Source organism: Rattus norvegicus, chromosome 19 (genome assembly GCF_021556685.1).
Source record: "Rattus norvegicus strain SHRSP/BbbUtx chromosome 19, alternate assembly SHRSP_T2T, whole genome shotgun sequence".
Classification (NCBI taxonomy): domain Eukaryota; kingdom Metazoa; phylum Chordata; class Mammalia; order Rodentia; family Muridae; genus Rattus; species Rattus norvegicus.
In genome coordinates, this window is record NC_141552.1 from 23,421,067 (window position 1) to 23,445,556 (window position 24,490).

General features: G+C 44.6%; 3 protein-coding genes and 1 pseudogene across 9 annotated transcripts in view; 2 read left to right on the plus strand and 2 right to left on the minus strand.

Moving 5' to 3' along the window:
* The window catches only part of LOC147999157 (disks large homolog 5-like), a 115,540-nt gene extending 105,706 nt beyond the window's left edge, over positions 1-9,834 (plus strand). Inside the window, exons 1-5 of one of the 2 annotated variants that reach the window (XM_087596342.1) lie at positions 6,926-7,210; positions 7,675-7,818; positions 8,453-8,619; positions 9,340-9,445; positions 9,564-9,834. In XM_087596342.1, the coding sequence (XP_087452468.1) occupies positions 7,200-7,210; positions 7,675-7,818; positions 8,453-8,619; positions 9,340-9,404 (387 nt within the window). In that variant the 5' untranslated portion in view covers positions 6,926-7,199 and the 3' untranslated portion in view covers positions 9,405-9,445; positions 9,564-9,834. Of the gene's footprint in view, positions 1-6,925; positions 7,211-7,674; positions 7,819-8,452; positions 8,620-9,339; positions 9,446-9,563 lie in introns of those variants that run through there. The other variant, XM_087596341.1, reaches the window with a different exon arrangement.
* Positions 1-24,490, minus strand: part of LOC147999161 (disks large homolog 5-like) — a 74,223-nt gene that overhangs the window by 17,550 nt on the left and 32,183 nt on the right. The gene's annotated exons all lie outside the window — the stretch shown is intronic.
* LOC147999162 (DNA-directed RNA polymerase II subunit GRINL1A pseudogene) lies at positions 21,836-22,665 on the minus strand (annotated as a pseudogene).
* Positions 22,104-24,490, plus strand: part of LOC147999163 (uncharacterized) — a 142,525-nt gene continuing 140,138 nt past the window's right edge. For all 6 annotated transcript variants that reach the window (XM_087596492.1, XM_087596486.1, XM_087596493.1 and 3 more), the window contains exon 1: positions 22,104-22,165. The gene's annotated coding sequence lies outside the window, so the exon portion shown is untranslated. The remainder of the gene's footprint in view (positions 22,166-24,490) is intronic.

Consider the following 24,490-nt stretch of genomic DNA (forward strand, 5'->3'; position numbering starts at 1 on the left):
CCATCAAGAAGTAATAAAGGAACCCTTGGCAAAAAAACACTGGGTACCAAACTGGTCAGGAAAACACACCCCCTCTGCTGCAACTTCTCTCAGGAGGGCTAGTCCTTCCAGGAGACCCCGACTATAACCACACCTTGTCTCCCAGTGCTTGCCCATTGGTGTCTTGGCCATATTCAGATTTGAGGACTTTGAACAGAATAGCTTCCAGCTGATTTGCATCAATGAATCCAACAAGTAGTTGCAGTTCTACTTCATCCAGAGCACCTTCAAGCTGGAGCAGGTGAGAGTGGACACCTATTCCCCAGCCCAGCCCAGCCATCACCCTGAATGTCAGCTGTGACCCTCAGTATCAGCAGGATGGGGCCTGGGCACCGTAGGTTCCCCAGGACCTAAAGCTATGTCCTTGAACTCAGTGCCATGCTCAGCCCTTCCAGCCTCTTTCAACCCTTCTGGATGCTTAACTGCTCCTGCAGCAAGGCAGCAGTGTGCATATTCTGTCACGTCATTTGTGTGTGTCTACAGGAGGTCAGAGCCTGTCCCCTCTGTTCATTTCTTTTGCTGTATTTGCCTTTCTGAGGAGGCAGCACCCACAGGTATGGGAGGCAGCCACATGCATATTCTGCAGCCATGTCTGATTCCTCTGAGCCTCAGTCCCACTTACAGACCTACCCTCCAACCTCCCCACTCCATGTCACCCCTGGGGCTCTGTAAACCTTCCTGCTTTCTGTCTTTATATAACTGGTGACACTGCAGCCCTCAGTGGTGTCATACAGTGTTAGTTTGTCTTTGCACTGCCTGGAGGTCTGACTTAGGAGAATGGCTACCATTCTCATTCCTGTTCAAGGGTCAGAATCTGAATTCTATGTAAGGCTGAATAATATTCCAGCACATGGCTGGACCATGTTGAATTTACACAGTCACCTATGGATCTTATATTTTGGCTTGTAAACACACACATATAAGACTCAAGTGACACCCAAGTGGAGAATTGCAGGAGTCCTCCATGGCTTTCTGAACCGTCTGAGAGACCATCCTGTCCACAGTGTATAGGGCACCATCTACTCATAGCTCACACAGCATGAGAAGATTAGGTAGGGTTAACCTGGCTTCTCTGTCTCCTACTTTCTCCCACACTAGCCCTAGCATCTTTCTGTATTGCAGTGAATGTTTAGAACCCAGGAGGATTCCAGCTTCCTTGCTCAAATATAGCAAGTTCCTTCTTGCCTGCTTTGAGACTGAGTCTCATGCAGCCCAGGCTGTCTCTGATCTCACCATTAGTTAAGATGGCCATGAACTCCTGGTTCTCATGCCTCAGACGTCTCTGAGTGCTGGGTGACAGGTATGCACCACTCTTAAGTCCTGCCACTGGGACAAGAGTGAGCAGAGCCAGCTCTGAAGCACACACTTTGCTGGTGTCAGTGATGACTGACTTATGATCCTGTCTTCCTTGCCCATGGCCCTTCTCCTTGGTGCATGCCATCCTTCCTCCCTGTGACTCATGGGGGACACCAAGCCTGAGGATGTCAGGAAGAAGTTTACTTACTTCACTGGGTTGGAGGCTGTTAGGTTCCTGCGTCAGTAGGTGAGATTCAAGCTAGAAGGTTTGTGGCATGAGAAACTGGAACAGAACTGGCATGGCAGGAACAATCGTCGCCTGGCTCTGAGAAGACCAGGTGGGCAGAAACTCATCGTTGGGCAGGTAGTGAGCTCAAGACCAGGCTGGGCATTGCTCAGCGCATGTGAACAGGTGTGCTTACATGGACATGTGTTTCCCCCACATGGTCACCACTTATCCAGGCATTATGAATACTCCAAGGAGCTTTTTATGTTTTAACATCGTGTGTGTTTGTGTGTCCATACATACATATACACACATACATTCGTACATATACACGAATACACGTACATGAAAACACATGCATATACATGACTATATACATTCATGCTCACACACACATATATACACACCTACATGCATACACACATACACACACACATACACACATACACACACATACAATACATATACACACATACAAATACACCTATACACACATATAGACAGACATATACACACATATACATATACACGTATACACATACATGCATATACACATTCATATCCACACGTACATACAGACATATACATATATACTCACATACATGTAAGCACATGAGTGGAAGCCAGAGGACAGCTTGGCCCTTGGTTCTCTCCTTTTTACCACGTGGGTCCTGGGGATTGAGTCAAGCTCATCAGACTTGACAGCAAGCCCCTTTAACTGTAGAGCCCTCTTGTTGGCTGCCAGTCACCTCTTTCCACAAATTCTATCGATGGTGGAATGTTTACAGTTGTTATTCTCATGATTCCCTCAGCAATAGCGCAGACATCATTTACACTGCATTAGGAGTTATAATTCATGTAGATGTCAGGAGAGCTGGAGGCGTGGATCAAGAAGAGAGCCCACTTTCAATGTCATTATGTGGTATTGCCTTAGGCCCTTTTATACACTCCCCTGGCTTTGTCTGAGTATATGTTTGATCTCTCTATGACTGTGCAAGGAAGTAAGAGCTAGGGCTGGGCCACAAAATAGGAAAGTACTTGTTCATCCAAAAACAAAAACAAAAAACAAACAAACAAACAAAAATAGCTCTAGGGTTAAATATTGGTGCTAGTACTGAAGTACACAGTCAGAAGGTATTTTTCTAAGTAAATAACACAATATTGGGGATGACAATATGATCAAATATCCTACAACATAAGTTTGCAATGTTACCTACATTTTATAAATCAAGTCTGACCACCGTTTTGGTTGTTTCCAATCCTGTCTGAGTGCATCATCACGGGAATCCCAAGGAAAATCAGAACTGGGTTCTTGAAGCTGTTGCACAGGGCCAGTATAGACCTAAATACTACAGAGGAAACCTTGATTCTTATCACAAGGTACCATTCACCATCCCTCTTGTCACATAACTTATGGCAAGATGTCACCCCTCCTGACCCTAGCTGCTTCTCCTAAATGCTGCTGAAGGGAAGATTTGGTGTCAAGGGGTCTGGATTCAAACCACAGGACACTGAATTCATTTAAATAGGTGTAGTTTATTAATGCACACACCAATACAGTTCAACCAGAGCAACAGCTCACAACTGTGTACTGGACATTGCTAGGCCCCGCTCATTGCAAAATCCACATGGGCTCATGCACAAGTGCTGGAAATGCTTCGGTCTATGGGCCCTGACTCAGGCCATTTTACACATAATTGTTCCTATTTTCCTTGAATCTATTGGGTCCTATGTGAAGAATACACTTGGGGAACTTGTTAAGATTAACAAACCTCATAACATACAGAACATAACAGGGTATGTGACCAGCACCACACAGTTCAACGTCAGAGTTTTTTGTTCTTTGTTAGTGTTTTTCTTGGCATCCATGATGTGGAGGCATATTACAGAACAATAGGAAAGAGCTGGCTGCTGTGTAACAAATTCGCTGCTATTAAGGTAGGTATGGGGGCAAGACCTCAGCAGTAGCCCTTAAGATGGGAAGGAGATGATGTGTTTGATACTGAAAGGAGCTGCCTCAGCTGCGTTTCTCTGCCTGCTCAGTGCCCATTCAACATCACTCTGTCCCTGAAGAGGAACTCAAGGTCTGCCCCCTGCTGCCTGTGAGCCAGGAAGAGGCACAGAAAGGCAAGGCCACAGCACTGGTTTCCAATCCCTCAGTAATGCTGGATTTCCAATAATGTACTTGTATACACAAATACAGTGTGGTAAGTTGCAATAGATACTAATCATTTCTCACATAGGGCAGCAGTTGATTGACTACAACTAATTCTATTAAAAAAAAGAAACCTGGCTCTTGTAGAAATATACAAAGAAATATCTAGGATGGTGGGGGATGAATTCTGCCCTGGACTGAACTCGTGGAAGTGGGGTTGGGAGAAAGATGCTGGTTAAATAGCCCACCAGGTTCACATTGTGTCAACTTGATTTAATCTAAGGACAAAGAAGTGGAGTATCTCTGATCGCTTTCTTCTAGTCCCTTTAAAGCATCACTGGGGTTTGAACTCAGAACTTCACACTTCTTGATGGGGCAACTACACTCAAGGAAGCTTAAGACTGTCATAGGCACAGTATTATGCTATATATACAGAGTAGATAATACTAAGATGTTCAGAGGGTGATGTCCATTTGTATGCACTCTTAATGTGGACCTAAAAAAAGAGAGATCAAGGTCCTTAAAATAGAAAGATCAGTTCCAGTTGTTTTCTACCATTCCAAACAGAACGACTGGTAGGGAGAGAATGGTAAATAATCGAGAATTCGTAGATGATGCTTTGAATGAAGTGTGGATTTCTGTGCTCATTTAAACAGGGTCTCAAGTATCACATGTTGCCCTCTACCTGGCTGGCCAGGATCACTTTGAGCTCAGATAAACCTTCTTTCACTTTGCAATAAATAGGCTTATAAGAGTGGCCTCCAAGGACTGTGCAGACAGCATTAGCCTTTCACAGTTGAGGTGTGTAACCCACAACTATAGTTTTACCCATGTTTTTCCATGTCTACCAGCTATTTCAGATTGTTGCTGTTATATGCCTGACAATCAAGGATGCAGAAAAATAACCTGATGCAGAGTAAGGACATGGTGATCACATGGTGCCTCTTCCGTACGTTCTGGATGAGGTTTGTTAAAATTCCAATATTGCAAAAAGCTTTATATAGGGCCCATCACATTAAGGGTCACTATGCACTGTTCTATCTAAAATGGCCTAATCAGAACTGACTCCCATATAACACTTCCTGCAATCCTCATATGAGAAGCTTGAGCTTTTAGTTTTGACTTTTTCTTTTCTCATTCTTTCTTATTTTTTGCTATATAAGTTGAGACAAAGATAGTTAAGGCCATGAATTTTCCCCCAAAATTTGAACTACGGATGTGATCAATCAGTGTTAGTGGGTGCATTCTATAAAGTATTCATTTTTGACTATGATAGATGCTTTTGTGTTTGGTGGGGTGGCCATTTCCCAGTGTACAGGTGCTGGGACCTTGCTCTATCCACTTAATGATGTGTATAGCCTCATTTTAGACGTTTCTGTGCCACCCTCTATATCTCTTGTGTATTTTATTTTTCTGATAAAAGCTCATGGTATATCTTACTCAGGCCTGTGAGCAGTGCTCCTTTGGTGACGTTGGTGCAACGAGCAGAACCCCACAAGCAGCATGAGGTTCCCTTCACTGGTGTTTCCAATATTGCACTTTCCTCTGCCAACTGGTCTCCACACATTTCCTAGCACCATAAAGACTTCAACTCCTTCTCCTAAGGAATTTTCTGGCAATTGTCGACTGCTAAGCACATGACTTCATGAGTGTTCCCCTAACACACGCCCATGTTGTAACCTACCATGCAGACTATTTCTTGATGTGATATAAAGCACCTGTACAGAATGAGACAGGAGAACTTTTGAGTGCATATTCAAGCTGGTATGAAATCTCAGGAAGTTTTAATGGCTAACATTGGTGAATGAGGACAATTTGAGTTAGGATGAGACATTTTGGGGCAAGATTTGACAGGAAACATTCATTTAGATGCTTAGGAATTACTAAGGTTTTTTATAATCAAGCCTTGAGGAAAATTTGGCTTTGGAAGCAGGAGATGCTCAGTGGCTCTGCCCCAGGAAAGGCTCCTGGAAAGGGCACCTCTGCTTATGCTCAGTACAGGGAGAACATTAGCAGGGAGGGAAAGTCTGCTCCCCATGACATCTGCTGTCCCTTCTTGGACATTCTATTGTCTCCTAGAGAGTTCTGGCATCCTCTGTGATGTCACCAGTGTTGTAGTGACAACCAGTGCCCTAGTTTCTCTCAGTCTGAGTCTGGCGGTTACTAGCTAAGACATGTTTTCCCGTCTTCGCAAGCGTTTTGGGAGGGGGAACGTCGATTGTGGAGAGACTAGAGTAAAGGAGTCTGGCCTTCCGTCTCAAAGTAATGATGGACAAAGACAGCACTTCTGGGGAATGTGGAGTAAGTTCTGGGCAGTATATTTTGAGCTTCCTGCCAGGGTGGCTGCAGGCTTAAGCTGACCTTTCTAGCAATGGGCCACAACAACTGGAGCATCTGAAAAGGAATTGAATTTCCATGAATATCACAATTCCTTAAAGTCAAGGATTTCAGAACTTTAGTTTCCCCATCCCCACTGGGAGGATATGGTAAGGCCAATGCTATTATACTGTGAACTTCTGGTCTTTACTTTTCAGTTCATTTGTTCTGTTACATTGATATGATAACACCATCAGTAGTCATGGAGGGTCCACCTTTTCTGAGTTTAGACAGGACAGCAATGTATTTCACTATCATTGCTTCTTTAAATACAGTGGGTATCTGACAGTAGTAACAGGGAGAGATTGTGCTCCAGGCAATAACCTTATGTTCTTAGACCTTCTCTGATTTCTTCTAACTGGCAGGGTCATTGTTTGCTTTATATATTAGAGGTTGTATGTTACAAAAATTTTTCTACAATACCAAAACTATTTGGAACGTGTAGACCAAGATTCAGCCTGTAACCTATTCGCACTTCTGGGGCATTTGGTATTTCACATAGGGACATTGATAAGTCTGTTGAACATATCCTCCCTGGAAATGCGTTTTAAATCCAAAGTTGTTGGCTTAGAGTATCAGGGTAGGACATCTGAGTGTCTCCAATCACTCAAGTCTTGTGGATGGTGAATTTATCATCTGAGTTCTGAACCCACAGTGGTGAGGGTCCTGAAACCAAGCTGTACCCTGTTCAGCTGATGATAATCCTGGAGAAGCCATCTCCGTGGTCCATGTAAGCACGTGATGTCCGGCATAGGGAACACCTGGCTGCTTACATCTCTTGGTCTCTATAGAGTAGTGGGAGAACTGAAATCCACTGAGGAGGCCTCTTAAGCATAGACCAATCGCCTAGCATTGACACTGGGTTCCAGGCTTGTTCTCCTGTTTAGGCCTCACTGAGGTCTATGAACACTCTATGCATTCTCCCCATGCAGGTTCACTTGTGTTCTTCTACCTACAGATGCTGGGAGAGAAACATCATCCCCTGGCACTGAACTAAGGGAGAAGCAGGCCAAGAAGGAAAAGGAGAGGCTGATTAAAGAGCTGCAGCTCATTACCGAGGAGAGAAATGACCTGAGAGATCGCCTGAGGTTTCTGACAGAGAGATCCATGAAGAACAGGTATGAATCGCTCCAAATGCTCATGTTTCATTCCTGGGTCTGCAAGGTCACCTTCTTAACCTATTAAGGTTTTGGGTTCTAGAAAGCTGTGCCTCCCTAACCACCCTGTGCTAAACCTCAGCTCCCATATAGAGGAGATTCAGAACCTGACCCTTCCTGAGGAGTGAGATTGAAAATGGACTCATCTGCTTCCATTTATTTAAAACATAACTTGTAGTCTGAATGAAGAATTCAGGGATAAAGTCAGGGAGAGTGAGTTCCCAGTGTGCATTTGCAAAGCCCTTGACAGCTGGTGGCTTTGCAAGATTGTAATTGCAGTGAGTTTATGGTGAGTCTCTGTACTTGCTAGGCAGGGGACTGAGTGCTGGAAGATCCAGGCAGCAGCCTGGGGTAATATAGGACCCACCCTGCGTTCATATATTCCTAAATGCCGATGTTCATTGTATTCTATCATTTGGGGCCAGGCCACACTTCAGGCCAAATCCATATTATGAAGACCTGGAGAGAATGGAGGAGGCGGTCATGTCAATTCTGCACAACTTAGAGATGGAGAACACTGAGGTCCATGAGAACAACCATAAGCTGAAGAAGGAGATTACCTTCTCTAGGTAAGTCCTGGTCAGAAAGGCTATCACCTGTGGAATTGCCATTTCTGACTTTCTTTGTTCTGGATTGGACGGTCTTCAGCTCTGGTTCTATCTCTTGTGCTGTTTACACATCAGTGTTCCAGGGTCATTAGGACTCAGTTTTCAGTTCCATAAAAGACTGTTCCTCATCCCAGGATTGTCTAGGCATCTTCAGAAGGCTCTAGATAGAACAGTACTGATTGAAGTCAGCAGAAGGTTATTAGGCTGACCTGGACCTATGGTGTCACACCAGGTTTTACAAAACTCAGTGCGTGGACCACATGGTTAGCATGACCTTCTCTTGGTTCTACTGACCGTTTTTGAGGGTGTTGGCCCAGTACTAATTGATGTTGGCCCCATGCTTTGGGCTTTCATGGATTTCTTGTAGATCCATGTTCTTTCTCAGAGGTGTGGACACTAATTGGTGTCAGGCCAAGCAAACAATTTATTCTTCCCCGAATTAACTCTTTATGGTTTGTGCAGCAGCCTTATATGTATCAAGATGCATTTTATTAAGTCTTCATGGGTATGTGGGACCTGGTAGAGTTAGTGGGACTTGGGAGTAGGAATGGGAGAAAGGGACAGCATGATCTTACTATGCAGACTGTATTTCCAGAAACCTGCTCAGCCAGCTCCTGATGGAGAACACATGTAGGAAGAAGTTGGTCCCACTGAAGCAGGAGAGCAAGGAGGTACATCTTGATTGTGCACTGAACCAGAAATATTTGGTTGACTTCAACAAGAAAGATAAAGACCATCAACGGCCAGAACCAGCATTATCAGGTAGGGACGAGCAGATGTGTTAGCTTAACAATATCTGATAAAATTTGCCAATTTGATACATCTTTGCTTCTCTTACCACCTTTCTAATTTATACTCACAACCAGCCAACCACCTCATGTAATGGAATTGTTCATTGCTCTGCCTATGTACAAGTATTCTGGGAAGTTAAGCACTTTTCAGAAACTGAATTATTGTGCAAGCATATTTGTCTGCTCTTTTTGAAGCTGCAGTCTAGAAATGGTGACAGATGAATAACATATCATATTATTGCATATCCATGTGATACATTGGATCCTATGTAGAGTTTTGAACAAGTTCTTGGTTCTTTGACAAATGACACTCTGTGGTCATGCGACTTCTTGTGTAGGAAGCACCTTTCCGGGATAAGAACCAAGTGCAAATGTCAAATTAGTACTTGTCACTGGCTTCAACCTTGGTGACATATGGACATCTCCTTTCTTCCTGCAACCCAATGAGGTTCCTTCCATTGCCCTGTTCTTGGTTTGCACTGGTATAAGTCTGGGTCCCATATTGTCAGCCCACATTACTGTGAGGCTCTCTGGAGATTTTGTCCTGCCCACAGAGTTGGCAACAATGATATCACTTAAAATGTCCATGTCGACTGTTCAATAGAACTGAGGTGGTAGAAGGCAGCATTCTGACAGCTGGCTTGCATTTCCCCACCAAATCAGTGTCTGAAAATCTGCCTTCCTCTCCCAGGTCTCAGAAAGTGCAAGAGAGCTGGAATTGGACACACCCCAGTAAGAGAGCTTCCTGAAGAATAAGTTGCTTTCTCAGGAGTCCCTGATGACCAACATCCTGAATGGTAACAACATTTTTTCGATGAGTATTCATACTCTGAGTTAATTTGTCATTTCTTAGAGACTCTAAATTTATATACCACTAAGCCAGCCTGACTGATTGAGGTCTTACTTTCTTCTCAGAAAACAGCACTTGAGAGACAACTTGGGGGACCGCCTTTCATTATGTGTGCCAGAGGAGAAACAGCAATACGTCTGTGCTTCTAAATGTTCGTTAAGAATATCCTTTTAGAAATATTTTTGTTATGATTTTAATTGAAGTTTTCTTTTTGTTGTTTCATATTTATATGTTCTTGTTACTATTTTTACTTTCAAATATTTTTAAATATTTTTATTCATTTTAATCCTGTTTTGTTGTAAAAATGTATTTGTTATGAATAAAAATTGAATTCTATCTCTTGACTCTTAAGACCATCATTCTTACTCAAGGGTTCTGTCCCCTCCTGTGGACCTAGAACTGACAGCTGGAGATGGATCTCTGCATGTTCCATGGAGCCTGGGCTAATAAGTGAATTCAAAGTCACCAAGCGGTACCCAGTGTGATAGTGTCTTTTGTGTGGATAATGTGGCTGTTTCTCCGACACACACTTTGTGATGTAATCACTGACATGCTTTACCCAATTGTTAGGGTCCATGTGGTTCTTCTGAGAGACAACACATGCTCTACCCTGTGAGTCATCACCACAGCTCCTGCAGGTGGCTTTTGTTATTCCACATGAGGTGCTGTATTAGGTGGACAGGATCACCTACAATTAAATAGAGAGATCTCAGGAGATGTGTGTTCACAGGGAACTTACTGAGCTGTGCATGCTCAACGTGTTAGGTTGCCAGGCATCCCTACAGGGCTCTGGTGTCCCCACTGCTCATTGTGGGTCAGGATCATCCTCCAGCATCACTTAGTGTCCCTATTAGAGCAGAACTTTCAGCTGTTATCAATGATGACTATATGTATTATACACATCTGATAAAATACAGAATAGAAACTAGCTTCTTGTAGGCCAGATTGACATAATGAGTTTTTTGATTGTTAGCAAGAAAATTATTTTAATCTAAGCAGTTTAGGGAGGAACCTCCAGAGCATCCATAGTGAATGCAGCCTGCAGCTGTGAACACAGGTTTCTTTTGGAGAGCAGGCCTGTGCAGGCCCAGAACCTAGGTGGGACAGTTCAAGCTACCCTTTTTCCATGGCCAATCTGGGATCGTATTGAGAATGTATTTTTTCCAGGTGACAGATTTCCAATTTATGGAATTGAACTAACTTACTGAGAGTGGAGGCGACTCACAGAGTTAAAGTACAGAAGGACCAATCCAGAATGTCCACAAAAGCTTGCTGTCACCCCAGGGCTTTTAAAAGCTCAGCACCTAGAGAACTAATGTAGTCTTTGCTTATTCTCAAGCTTAGGTCTAGTCATTCATTATAAGCTGACCATGACACAAAAAGTGTCATCTGTGTCACAATAGAAACTAGTTGTCACTAGATTCACCCCACACTATCACATCACTACCGTGTTTGAGGTTCTCAGTTACTATCTAAGAACCTGGAAGTGGCCAGGGTCTTGCTACACATACTCATAATTTATGTCCACATTGTCAGCTGAGAGTCTTCATACAGCCTGCTCTGTAATTTTGTAGAAGATTAATAGTGTTCTTGTGAGCACAATGAGATTAGGAAATCGGGGGATCCCAGGAGCCTCTCTGACTTCTAGCCCCCCATGCACTGCCAGATGCAGCCAGAGGACAAGGGGCTGTCGGTTCCAGGACTCTCCACATCCCTGCTGGGGTGCCATGCCCAGCCTGGAGAGTGAGGGTCGGTCCTGCTGTCCCCAGTCCCTCATGCCCAGAGCCTATCCACTGGCTGGCTGGGCTTGGCTTTCCTGTGCCTGGCCCTCCTTTGCCCATCCCTGCCCTGCCTTGCCCTGTCCTGTTGACTCTCACTACTTAGGCCAAAGAATTTGAGATTTGGGCTCCCTGGCCCTGCACTCAGAGCCTCTGGGAAGCAAGGAGACCCAAAGGGACAGACCCCAGGCCTGGCCCTGGAGTCGTGCATCTCCCCCTACCCAGAGGTGTATTCCACAGTTCTCCACTCCAAGTTTTGTTTTCAGGAACCCCAGCAGGTGGCGCTCTTTGCTGAGCCTTACATGTGAGCCTGGGATAGTGGTGGGATGTAAAGTGCTGGAAGTCTTTCAGAAAATTCAGGCTTTTCTCAAACTCTCTGACCATCCAGTGCCCTCCCTGGTTCACCCACCCTGTGGAAGGTGGGAATCCACTTTTCGATGTCCTGTGTGACTTTCCCTGCAGACTGGGCTCTCCTGCAGGAGATGCTTTCACATGCTTCTTTAAAAGCACCTGTTCCTCAGACATAGATCAGCTGTGAAAACAGGCTTCTTCAAGTCAGTGTGCGAGCTCCCCCTCCCAGCTTAGAGCTGCAACACCATAGGATCCTCCAGCCCCAGTGCTGGGTGAGTCCCCCAAAGGACTTAGAGCAAAGTGCCCCTTCTGAGATGTGACTTAGAACAGAAGGTTCAGAAGTGACAGTCAACCCCCAAGTGCTTCTTCCAGGAGAAAGCAACCAGCTGTCCCTTTGAAACAGTGGTGGCTCCCACATGACCCAGTTCTGTGATTGGAGAAGATTTTCTGGTACTTTGTTGCCCAGTCACAGTGGGGATACATTCTTGATCCATGCTCATTCCTACAAGAAAAGGTCCTCCTCCCCACCCAGGCCTTGAGGTGAACCCAGGTACTTAAAGATCAACGGACCAGAGAGAACAGAATGCAGTCCAGGGGAGAGGAGAGGCCAGAATGATCTTAAAGCAGAGAAAAGCCCCATATTGGCCATCTAACATCTTTAGGGTTTGTGCATATTGTGTACTTCAGAACCTTAAGGTCACATTTTCTGATAACACTGTTAGGAGAAGCAGAAGTCTACTGTGGGTGGGATTGTCCCAAGCAGGGAGGGGATCTGACTCTGCAGGCCTGGCCACCCTCTGTGTTCTCCTGAAAATAACTGTTGGTCAGCTGTAAATCTGAAGTGAGAATTGTTTTTTGTCAACTCAAACGGATGACATTTCAAGTCTCACACGCTATGTGACTTTACACACAGGGGACTTGAACTTACTTCTAGAGAAGTGACTATGGGCCGTCAGAGGGAAACCATTCTTGACTTTAGCATTCTGTCTGTATAACAGTCTACAGGGACTGGCTTCCTGGACAGACATGTTCAAGCAGACTCACATTGTTATGGGGAAAACCTGAGGCAAGAAATGTCCTGGGGACAGTGATTTCAGATTGTGCCTTTAGCCAGGAATCTCTGTTGTCCTTAAGGCCTGCTAAAACATGTAACTAGTTCAGGGCATCTCTTTCTGATAACTGTTCTGGGTTCTCCTGAGAAGAAGGCCTTACTTTAAAAGTATTTCACAGAGCAATGTTTCTCAACCTGTGGGTCGAGACCCCTTCCCAGGCCCTTTTTTTCTGATACTTTGCCTATCAGATATGTTGCATATTATGACTTACAAGAACAGCAATATTAGTTACAAAGTCGCAATGAAATAATTTTATGGTGGGGGTGACCACAGCATGAAGATCTGTATTAAAGGGTTACATCATTAGGAGAGATTTGAACCACTGCCATAGAAGCTGACAGATGGGAACAGACTCCTCAGATGAGTAGAGACCCATGGCAAGTGATACTGTGTCCTACCCTAGAACCCAGAGGCAGAATCTATCCCAGGAGTCTGTGGGTCACCTTGTCTTAAATTCTCCCAGGGTCAAGAATAGCATTGATCATCTCAGCAGAGTCAGCTTGCACAGCCCACCTCAGGCCCATGGCTTCCCTGTACAGAGAAGGATGTGGGTCTGAGTGACAGCCAGTGAGACTGAGGGGACCCTGATACTCATTTGCTTTGAGCTGTGGTTTCTTCACCTGTAAAATGGACGTGTTTCTGCTGAATTGGGTTGTTGTGGAGATTAACAGAACATACAACCTGCTCAGTGTCTGCCTGGCATGGACACCTGCTGGTTAAATGGAATTTGTTCATGGTGATGCATTTAAAAGAAGAATCTCTAGCCCCATAGTGTTAGATCCCGGGTTGTGGGGAGCGGGTGTGGCGGCAATCCCAAGATGGCGGCCGGGACTGCTGCCAAGTCTTATGACTAGCACCTGACTTCCTCATACATCCAAAAGTAAGCCACGCCCATCGTGAGAGCTGCGCAGGCGCACCATGACACAAGATCAGGCCATTTGGCGTGGACCTATGAACTGAGACTATGTAGACTGCACTGATGGGGCGTGGTTACTGGTTTTTTAGTAGGGAGTGTCCTTGGGGGTAGAAGATTGCTGCTTGCATGCAGAAAGAAAGGTTCCTGAATAAACTGCTTTGAGAAGAACTCCGTGGTGTCTCTCCTATCTGCAGGATGGAGACGGAGACGACACCGGTGCCATACAGGTATTGTAAGCATTTTGTGACTCTACGACCACCTCAGATTAAACCCGAAGGCTCTTGTTTAAAATTAAAAAAAAAAATCAAGTATAAATTACTAATATGAAAAAATCATAGTCAGAATTGAGGTAATTCCTGTGAAGACATTTAGTTTTTCATTATTTTCTCCTTGAGGACTTCTCAATTGTCTTTCCAAAATGTGATGGCCACACAAATGGTTCCCAGCGGGTGTGATCTCTCTGTCCATGGGCCTTCCCAAAAGCTGCAGAGCCAATGTGTTGTTTTACAACACAAAATTCCAGACATTAAGTTTACCAATGAAGTCTCAGGAATCAGATGCTGAAGTCAAGTAAAGCTCCCAACTGTCCTTCCTAATTCACTGACCCCACAGAAAAAGAACATTCCTGTTCCCTCTGCACACTTTCTTAAAAATCCTTCAATTCAAAGACTTTCCATTGCATTAGTCATCTTCATTTCCTTTCAAGATATGCCTTGATCTCCTCTGGACCTAAGTGCACGTTTTACCTTTGCAATGAAGGTGTGTAGTAGGTGAGTCATATGGTAATAAAGTCCATGTTTGCAGTAAACAAACAACTTTTTCTTTAAATGTCTGTGCCATGGCAATGCTATACCACACACTAGTTTTTCACTAAATAATACATTCATAGAGATCACCGTGTGATCTAATATTTTGTAACATAACTTAGTAATGTTCTCTCTATTATAGAAATCAAGTTCTCTCATGTGTATTCTGGTCTTTTTTCTGTCCTGTCTGAGTACATCATCATGGGAATCCCAAGGAACATCAAACCTGGGCTTTTGAAACTGTTGCATGTGGCCAACCGGGAACCAAAACCACCCAGGAGACTACTGATACTTGACACACATCAATTCCCCTCCCTATTTTCATATAGTTTATGGGAAGAGGTCACCATTGCTGACCATGTCTCATTATCCAACGTGCTACTAAATAGAACAGTTGGGGTAAAGGAGGTCACCCACAAAGCACAAAACACCCATCTCAGATAAACATGTATGGTTTATTGAATCCAAACATCAATGAATTTCAGGACACAATTAAATGTCGAAACCTAAGGATAATAGATAGTGAAGAGAATTAAGATTTCTAGTTCATAGGTCCAGTAAACACCTTCAACAAATCATAGCAGAAAACTTCCATAAGGTAAAGAAAGAAAAGACCATAAAGGTACAACAAGCTTACAGAACATCAAATTAATTATACCAGAAAGAATTCCTCCATTCACACAATAATTAAAACACTAAATGCACAGATCAAAGAAAGAACATTAAAAGGGGTAAGGTATTGAAGAGCTAAATTTCAAAAAGTCAGTCACAAACAAATTGCTGACATGCATGAGAGAATTTGAGATAGGGTTCACCGACCCGGCTATCAGCCCCCAAGGACACTGGCCATCTGGAGCCACCCCCTCCCCTTCCTTCACTCCCTGAGGATGAGTCATCCCCCTGCTGAGTGAGATGAGTCACCCTACCCACATTGCTGAGATGCTAGATTACACGTATTCTTTGCTGATGTAACTCCGCACTAAAAGTAACTGTGTACCATTTGAATCAGCCAATCATGTGTAAAAGCGCGAAATCCCCTGGCTTTCCCTATATAAACCCCTGCCTTTAGAGGCTCGAGGTCGGCTCCGTGAGATACATGTCGGCCCGAGATCTTGTTAATAAAGCTATCTCTTGTTGTTACATCAAGATCGGCTATGCGTGTTTCCTGGGGCAAGCCATAAGGAGACTGGAGCGAGAGTCTCCCCAAATTTGGGGTTCTTTCAGTATAAACATCCAGTAACAAAAAAAATTCAGACGTATCTGAATTACACCAGACTTCTCAACAGAGACTCTAAAGGTCAGAAAATCTTGGGCAGATGTAATGCAGACCCAGGCTCCTATATCCAGCATAATCCTCAATCACCATAAATGGAGAAACCAAGATATTTCTTGTCAAAACAAATTTAATGAATATTTTTTTTTTTCCGGAGCGGAGGACCGAGCCCAGGGCCTTGAGATTGCCAGGTAAGCATTCTACCACTGAGCTCAATCCTGAACCCTACAAAACCAAATATAAACAATACTTTTCTCTAAGAAAGCACAAAAGAGGATAATAGGAGGAAAACTCCAAGACAATAAACTAAACTATACCCAAGAAAAACCAAGAAATTAATCATCTCTCAATAATTTCAAAAAAGAGAAGCACACAAACATAATTTCACCTACAACCAGAAAAAGAAGACAATGCAGCAATCATTGGCTTTAATATCTGACCAGATCCTCTTTCCCTAATCCCCAAGCTTCTAGGGGCCAAACTGCCAGCCAAAGTGTATGCAAGGATGCTCTATGGTTCAAGGTGAGGACTATTGCCCCACCAAAGGCAGATCCTAGAGGTGTGAGGTGGGGATGGATATGTGTGGCTGCAGGAGCACTGTCACATAGGCAAAGCTGAGCAGAAACGGGATGTAAGGTTTGATGAGGGGAGTGTGGAAAGTAGGACAATATTTGAAATGTAAATAAATAAAATAACTAATTAATAAAAAATAGCCAAAAATAAAATAACAAGTAAACAGGTAAATGAAAATTAAACCAAACCAACCAAACAAACAAACAAAAACTCCTGTAGTGGATTGGCCTAATGCTGCTTGTGTTTTAATGCTAATTTGTAGAACCCAAGACTGGTTAACCCCAAATAACTGACCCTGCTCCCAGTTAACTGTGATTATAAAGAAGCCAACAGCCAACAGCTGCACAGCAGAGAGATGGGGGAGGGGAGCTTTGAGGGCTTTGCTAGAGAGGATCATGAGGAGGGAAGGAGGAGGAAGAAGCTGCCAGAGAATAAAGGAAGAACATGTGTGATGAAGAGGAGAGAGGAAGAGGACAGCAGCCATGGTTAAGGGAGAGGAGAGCCTGGTCCTGAGGGCTGTCCAAGGGGAACAAAAACAGTCAAGATGCTACACAGTCAGTAAGAGCAGCTCTCAGGCGAGCAGAGATCAGCAGAGACCCCAGACCAACAAGCTACGCAAGCATAACTCTATCCAAACTCCCTCTCAATATCCCGTGTCCTCCATGGGCCTGGCCTCAGCGTGTGTCCTGCGTCAGCACATGTGTCTGTCTCAGCTGACATCACTCTGCCCATCAGCCCGAGCCCAAGGAAACAGCGAGAAACCACACAGCCCACCAGAAGGGTTTTTGCTGTGGTTCTATGAAGTCCCAACAAATGCAGCTCAACTACAGAATGCAAGGCAGACCAATGCATGTGTGTCCTTAGTGCAGAACCCTTCATCACATGTCCTTTCACATGCGTGCGTTAGCAGAACATCCTTTTACCTGCATCTGCCTCAGTGAAACATTCCTTCACACATCTGCCTTAGCCTTTCACCTGTGTCCACTTCAGGGAACCACTCCTTCAGGTGTAGAATTTCTCTAGAATAGCAAACCGCATACAGAACATTCAGAACAAAACAAGGTGTGTGGTCAGCATGTCCTTGAGCCAAGTCCCTTCTCCTCGTCAGTGATAGCAGGCTTGTTACAGCAACAATATGAAATGGCTGGCAGGCATGGAACAAAATGGCAAAGGTATTCTGGGGGATGTCACACAGTACCAGCCAGCAGCTCAACTGAATTTTTAAGTTTTGATGTTACAAGTGAATATACTTGACCTTCAAACGCTGAGAGAGCCCATTATAATATGAACTATATAAACTAGGCCAAGACCACCTCTAGGGCAGAGGCCCTCAGCCTGGGGGTCGTGACCCACACAGGGTCTCCTATCAGATAGTTTACACTACAATAAAGATTCATTACAGTAGCAAATTTACAGTTGAGAAGTAGCGACAAAATAATTTGTAGTTGGGGTCACCACAGCTTGAGGAACTGTTCTAAAGGGTTGAGGCCATAGGAAGGTTGAGAAACACTGCTCTAGGAAATTATGTTTTCTTTCTCTTTCATATTTTTCAGACAGAATCTCAAACTGTAGCTGAGATTGGCTTGGCTTGGAACACGTGTGTAGTTCATGCTGGCATCAGACTTATGGCAATTCTCCTGCTTCAGCCTCCTACTCAGGAGCCTACCAGGGTGAGATCACAACCACGGGTAATGGGATTGCTGTTCTTGGTTGTCAACTTGAGTGTACCTGGAATTAACTAATGCCAAATGGCTTGATGCCCTGTGAGGGGGATTGATCTCTCTCTCTCTCTCTCTCTCTCTCTCTCTCTCTCTCTCTCTCCCCCTCTCTCTCTCTCTCCTTCCTTCTTTCTGTTTTCCTCTCTTCAACCCCCTCCTCTTGGTCCTCCTCCTCTTCTTTGGTTTTTTTGAGACAGGGTTTCCCTGTGTAGCTCTGGCTGTCCTGGAATTCATACTGTAGACCAGGCTGGCCTTGAACTCAGAGATCCACCTGACTCTACCTCCTGGATGCTGAGGCTAAAGGCATAAGCACCATTGGATTTTTTTTCTTAATTAAATTTTCTGAAGCAAGAAGACCTACTTGTAATCCAAATCTTGGAGATCAGAAGATAAATCTTGGGGCTGGGGATTTAGCTCAGTGGTAGAGGGCTTACGTAGGAAGCCCAAGGCCCTGGGTTCGGTCCCCAGCTCCAAAAAAAAGAAAAGAAAAAAAAAAAAGAAGATAAATCTTTAATTCAGATCTTTTGAGATGGAAAGGCCCACCTCTTATCTGGACCACACCTTCTTTTTTCTTTTTATTTTTTTCATCTTTATTAACTTGAGTATTTCTTATTTACATTTCGATTGTTATTCCCCTTCCCGATTTCCAGGCCAACATCCCTCAACCCTTTCCCCTCCCCTTCTATTTGGGTGATCCCCTCCCCATCCTTCCCCGATAACCGCCCTCCCCCCAACAATCATGATCACTGGGGGTTCAGTCTTGGCAGGACCAAGGGTTTCCCTTTCCGCTGGTGTTCTTACTAGGCTATTCATTGCTACGTATGCAGTTGGAGTCCACCGTCAGTCCATGTATACTCTTTGGGTAGTGGCTTAGTCCCTGGAAGCTCTGGTTGGTTGGAATTCTTGTTCATATGGGGTCTCAACCCCCTTCAAGCTCTTCCAGTCCTTTCTCTGATTACATCAACGGGGGCCCAGTTCTCAGTTCAGTGGTTTAATGATGGCATTTGGCTACGTATTTGCTGTATTCTGGCTGTGTCTCTCAGGAGAGATCTACATCCAGTTCCTGTCGGCTTGCACTTCTTTGCTTCATCCATCTTACCTAATATCTGTATAGGTATGGGCCACATGTGGGGCAGGCTGTGAATGGATGTTCCTTCTGCCTCTGTTCTAAACTTTGCCTCCCTATTCCCTGCCAAGGGTATTCTTGTTCCCCTTTTAAAGAAGGAGTGAAGCATCTGCATTTTGGTCATCCTTCTTGATTTTCATGTGTTCTGTGCATCTAGGGTAATTCGAGCATTTGGGCTAATATCCACTTATCAATGAGTGCATACCATGTGAGTTTTTCTGTGATTGGGTTACCTCACACAGGATGATATTTTCCAGTTCCATCCATTTGCCTATGAATTTCATAAAGTCATTGTTTTTGATAGCTGATTAATATACATTGTGTAGACGTACCACATTTTCTGTATCCATTCCTCTCTTTAAGGGCATCTGGGTTCTTTCCAGCTTCTGGCTATTATAAATAAGGCTGCTATGAACATAGTGGAGCATGTGTCTTTGTTATATGTTGGGGCATCTTTTGGTTATATGCCCAAGAGAGGTATAGCTGGATCCTCAGGTAGTTCAATATCCAATTTTCTGAGGAATCTCCAGACTGATTTCCAGAATGGTTGTACCAGTCTGCAATCCCACCAACAATGGAGGAGTGTTCCTCTTTCTCTACATCCTCTCCAACATTTGCTGTCACCTGAGTTTTTGATCTTAGCCATTCTGACTGGTGTAAGGTGAAATCTAAGGGTTGTTTTGATTTGCATTTCCCTTGTGACTAAAGATGTTGAGCATTTCTTTTGGTGTTTCTCAGCCATTCGGCATTCCTCAGCTGTGAATTCTTTGTTTAGCTCTGAGCCACATTTTTTAAATAGGTTTATTTGTCTCCCTGCAGTCTAACTTCTTGAGTTCTTTGTATATTTTGGATATAAGCCCTCTATCTGTTGTAGGATTGGTAAAGATCTTTACCCAATCCGTTGGTTGTTGTTTGGACCACACCTTCTGCTGGCAGCTCATATCAAGGACATGGAAGAAGGAAGTTTGCTATATTAATTTGCCTACTTCTTCAGGATTCCCGCATGTACTGAAGAGCAGCTGAAATATCCAGCCTTATGGGGTCCAGGAGTTGCCCCATAAACCACACAAACTCTGACCTCACTTAGAGAGGGATGGTTTTTTGAATGCCCACCCTAAGACTGATCATCAGAGACGTAGCTGAGAATTTGTCAGGCTACGACCCTGGACATTTTTCTATGTCAGTTTATAAAGCTTAAATCTGTGAGCTCATAGGCAGGTGCTGGAAGGGCTGTCTGGTTGTCAGCCCTGACTCAAGCCATTTTAGACAACAAAGGTTCATACTGACTTTTTATCTGTTTAAAGATTTATTTATTTATATATAAGTACACTGTAGCTGTCTGCAGACACACCAGAAGAGGGCATCAGGTCTCATTACAGATGGTTGTGAGCCACCATGTGGTTGCTGGGATTTGAACTCAGGACCTCTGGAAGAGAAGTCAGTGCTCTTAACCATGGAGTCATGTCTGCAGCCCTCATATGGACCTTTAATTTTATTGGTCCTACATGAAGCTTATAATTATGAAATTTAAGATTAAGAATATTAATAAAAAATGATGCTTATGCCAATATTACTCTGGGACTGGTATGCCAACTCCATTCAGGCTGTGTAAGGTCATCTCTTTTCCTTTTTAATTTTATAATTTGTCATTTCAGGGTATGGTGAACTCTTTCAACAAATGCTTGTCCTTGTGGATGGTATTCTATACCAGTAATATGTACAATATGATATCATTGACAAAATGGTTTTTATTTTTGCTCTGATTGGTATTTTATTTCTCCTTTACAAATTCCACATAATAGAAAAAGGCTTTTTGATAACATTGTTAACTTTGCTGGAAATGATCATATAATCATTTGAAACAGCACAAATGTGCACATACAGGACTGAGGTTTCTGCAGCCTGTAAACACCTCTGTGGGTTTAACAAGGAAAAAAAGCAATTAACTGACAATTCAACTGTAACTCTTAGAAAAACACCGGTTTCCTTACCAAGCACGAGTGTCCTGTACAGGGACCTATCATCCCAGATGGCAATGAGTTCAAGCCTAGGGCAGCCAGGAGCAGCTCCCCACACCAGCTCAGAAGACCCTCCCCACCTAGCACTTCTTCCAAGTGCTCCTTAACCTCATCACAGGTGACAGCAGTCGCCCCAAGAGAGGACAGAGCAGCAGACACAGTGGTGGTGGTTCCCGAGTGTTGTGTGCGGCATTTCATATCCAGCGTCTCAGGAACGTGTCCATGCAAGCATGCGTACCATTCTTTAGACTGCTCCCCTCATTTCTTGAGTGAGGGGACCAGGCCTTCCTAATTCACTTTAGGTGCCTGGAATAACAAAGTATTTCACCAGAAGGGGTGTAAGCAGTGCTATCTGATAAGAATACGAAGAAGGAAAAAGCAGATATCTTAAAGAAAACGTGTGTTCTACTCACACTAAAATATCAGACCAATGCACAATATACTGCAAAACTGTGACACAATACGGCCAAACACAATGTTCAAATATTGAACTGTTCAAGCATGTGAAGATCATCTTCTGAAAGACAAACTGGGTTCTTATTTTGTAGCTACCTTTGTGTAACTTCAACTGCTGTCCCTCAACAAGGTCTGACACTGTCTTGGTACTTGTTAGGAAGTTAGATGAGACAATTTAAGCTCAACAGTCAACTCCCGGGATCTCCCAGCGCTCATTTTCAGCATTCGTCCGAGGACTGGGCATCATCTTCATCCCTCACTTCTCGGTATCTCCCTGAAGACTCCCCTTCTGGATTGTAGCTCTGCATTGTAATATTCAGTCTCTCAGCTAGTTTCTGTGCTGCGAGCTTTGCCCGCATCTTCTCATAATTCTGCTTCTGCTCTTTCTGCAGAGCCAGCGACTCTTCTATGGAGAGCCACTGTGCAGGCAGGGGGTGGAGCAGAAGAAGGCGAGCTGCTGTGACATCATCAAGATGCTGCCTAGCCCTGCGTCTCTGCTCTTCTGAGGAAGCAGGAGACTGAGCCCTCTGACAATGACTTGTTGAGTCACTCTGTTGTGTGGGTAACACATTGGTCTTAAACTTATGAGGAGGGGGCACTGGGTTTCTAGCTCGCATTTCTAGCACTGTCATGTAATGAGGCTTCTTAGGAGTCTCACTCTGCACTTCTGGAAAGTTCTCAGTGCTGGTGTTTTCTTCTGAGGGTTCAGTCTGGTCTGCAGTTGTGATCTTTTGCAATTTAGTGATAAACAGACTGTCGACGCTGCTGGAAACCTCTTCCGCTTGACTTGAATGCTGGGGGAGATGTTCATTAACTTAAGATGGGGGAGCCTGGGCTGTGATGCGGACAGACAATCTGGTAGTCACTGTGCAGCCAGTCTCCAAAGTCTCATCATTGCCTTTGTGAGTGAGCTGTGTAGGTCCCTGAGTTTCTGAGGTTGTTTTAGATGATTCAATGTCTACTGACGAACATTCAGGAACTAATGATGAAGTATCAAGCATCAGGTCAGAATTCTGGGCCTTGTCTATGTCGGTATCAACTCTTGTGGATGCTTTATGCCTTAGCTTACAGTCAACACTAACAGGATGAAGTAGTTCAGTTCTCCCTCTGACCTCTTCACTTTCTGAAATGGCAGCTCTCAGTTTGGCAGTGGTGTCTGAGATCTTTTTACCAGCATCAGATCCAGCCGTCTCCAGGCAGGTGTCAGCCAGTCCCTCAAGGGCACTAAGAGCATTAACCATGAAAAATAGAACAAGATCTCTGCCTCTTGCCTGCCTGACAGCCAAGCATGTGTATGCCCTGGCTATGCTCACGCTGGGACCCCTGCTAGATATTAAGATATAGATACCTGATAGTTGATTAGGACCCTGTTCGAAAAGGAAGACACCGGATATTTCCCTCTGGCATCCATATGTCATGCGTGGTTGTACATGCTGGTAGAATCTCTCTCTCTCTCTCTCTCTCTCTCTCTCTCTCTCTCTCTCTCTCACACACACACACACACACACACACACACATTCAAAGTTTTGAAGCACAGCAGAAGAATCTCTGGGACTCTAAGCCTGACCAGCCTCATCTGTGAGCCACAGCTTCTGTGTGAGAGCTCCTTTGTGTGAGAGGCATAGGGTGACTGAGGAAGGTTGCTGGTGTCCATCCCTGGCCTGCAAGTGCATGTATACAGAGACATGGACACATGCACATGCTGAGTACCCCTCATCCAATCCTGAAATCTGAAAACAGTGAATTTCAAATCCAGGCATTCTCCTAACCTACACCTTCCCTCAGGAATTGGAGATGAGGCCTTGCAAGAATCCTCAACCAGTGAGACTGGCCCAGACCTTCTGAGATCTATTCTGACCCAGGAGGAAACAGCACGTGTTATCAGGACAACACAGAAACTCAAAACTCCAGCCTGATGCAGGGACCGCCTGCTGGGTTAGGAGAAGACTCAGCATCAGGTTCCTGAATGAAAACATCACCTCCGAACACACAGGGTGGCTGTGGCTATGCCTTCAAGGCATCTTCAGCAGCAGCTTAAATGGACTAGGGATGACTAAGGGAATCTGCCTGCAGGATGATGTGAGAATCCTTTTGCTAAGGCTTGGTCGCTAGATGTTGCCACACAAACCCTTGAACTCTTCTTGGAGTACAGTCCAGGCAGTGGCTGAACACAAAACATTCTGATTATGAACTGAGTTTAACAGATAATCCGGAACCTGAAGGCCACAGGCCCAAAGGTCTGCACTGCAGGGGTGAGGCATCACTGCGGGGATGACCACACACTGCAGGGGTGAGGTGTCACTGCGGAGATGACCACACACTGCAGGGGTGAGGTGTCACTGCAGGGATGACCACACACTGCAGGGGTGAGATGTCACCGCAGGGATGACCACACAGTGCAGGGGTGAGGTGTTACTCAGGGGATGACCACACACTGCAGGGGTGAGGCGTCACTGCGGGGATGACCACACACTGCAGTGGTGAGGCGTCACCGCAGGGATGACCACACACTGCAGTGGTGAGGTGTCACTGCAGGGATGACCAGGAAGCTGACTGAGCTCCTCAGGGCTCTCCCTGTCCTGAATGTGCTTCCCTTCTAGGTGAGCACTGCAGCTTTCAGGGTGCTGGAGGCCTGTGTGGGCAGCAGTAGAAACTGCTATCCTTGTTATTCACAGCTGAAACTATCACACAGGGCATTCCAGAAGTGAACACCACTAAAGTGGAGCCTTTCACAGCATTCTGGGTAGGATGGCAGAAAGCCCCATGACAATTTCGCCTGTGATCCATACCAAATGTCTGCTGTCAGTGACTGTCTCTTAGGAGCCACCTGGATGATCCAGGGGATGGTCCTGAAGAAAAGGCTTG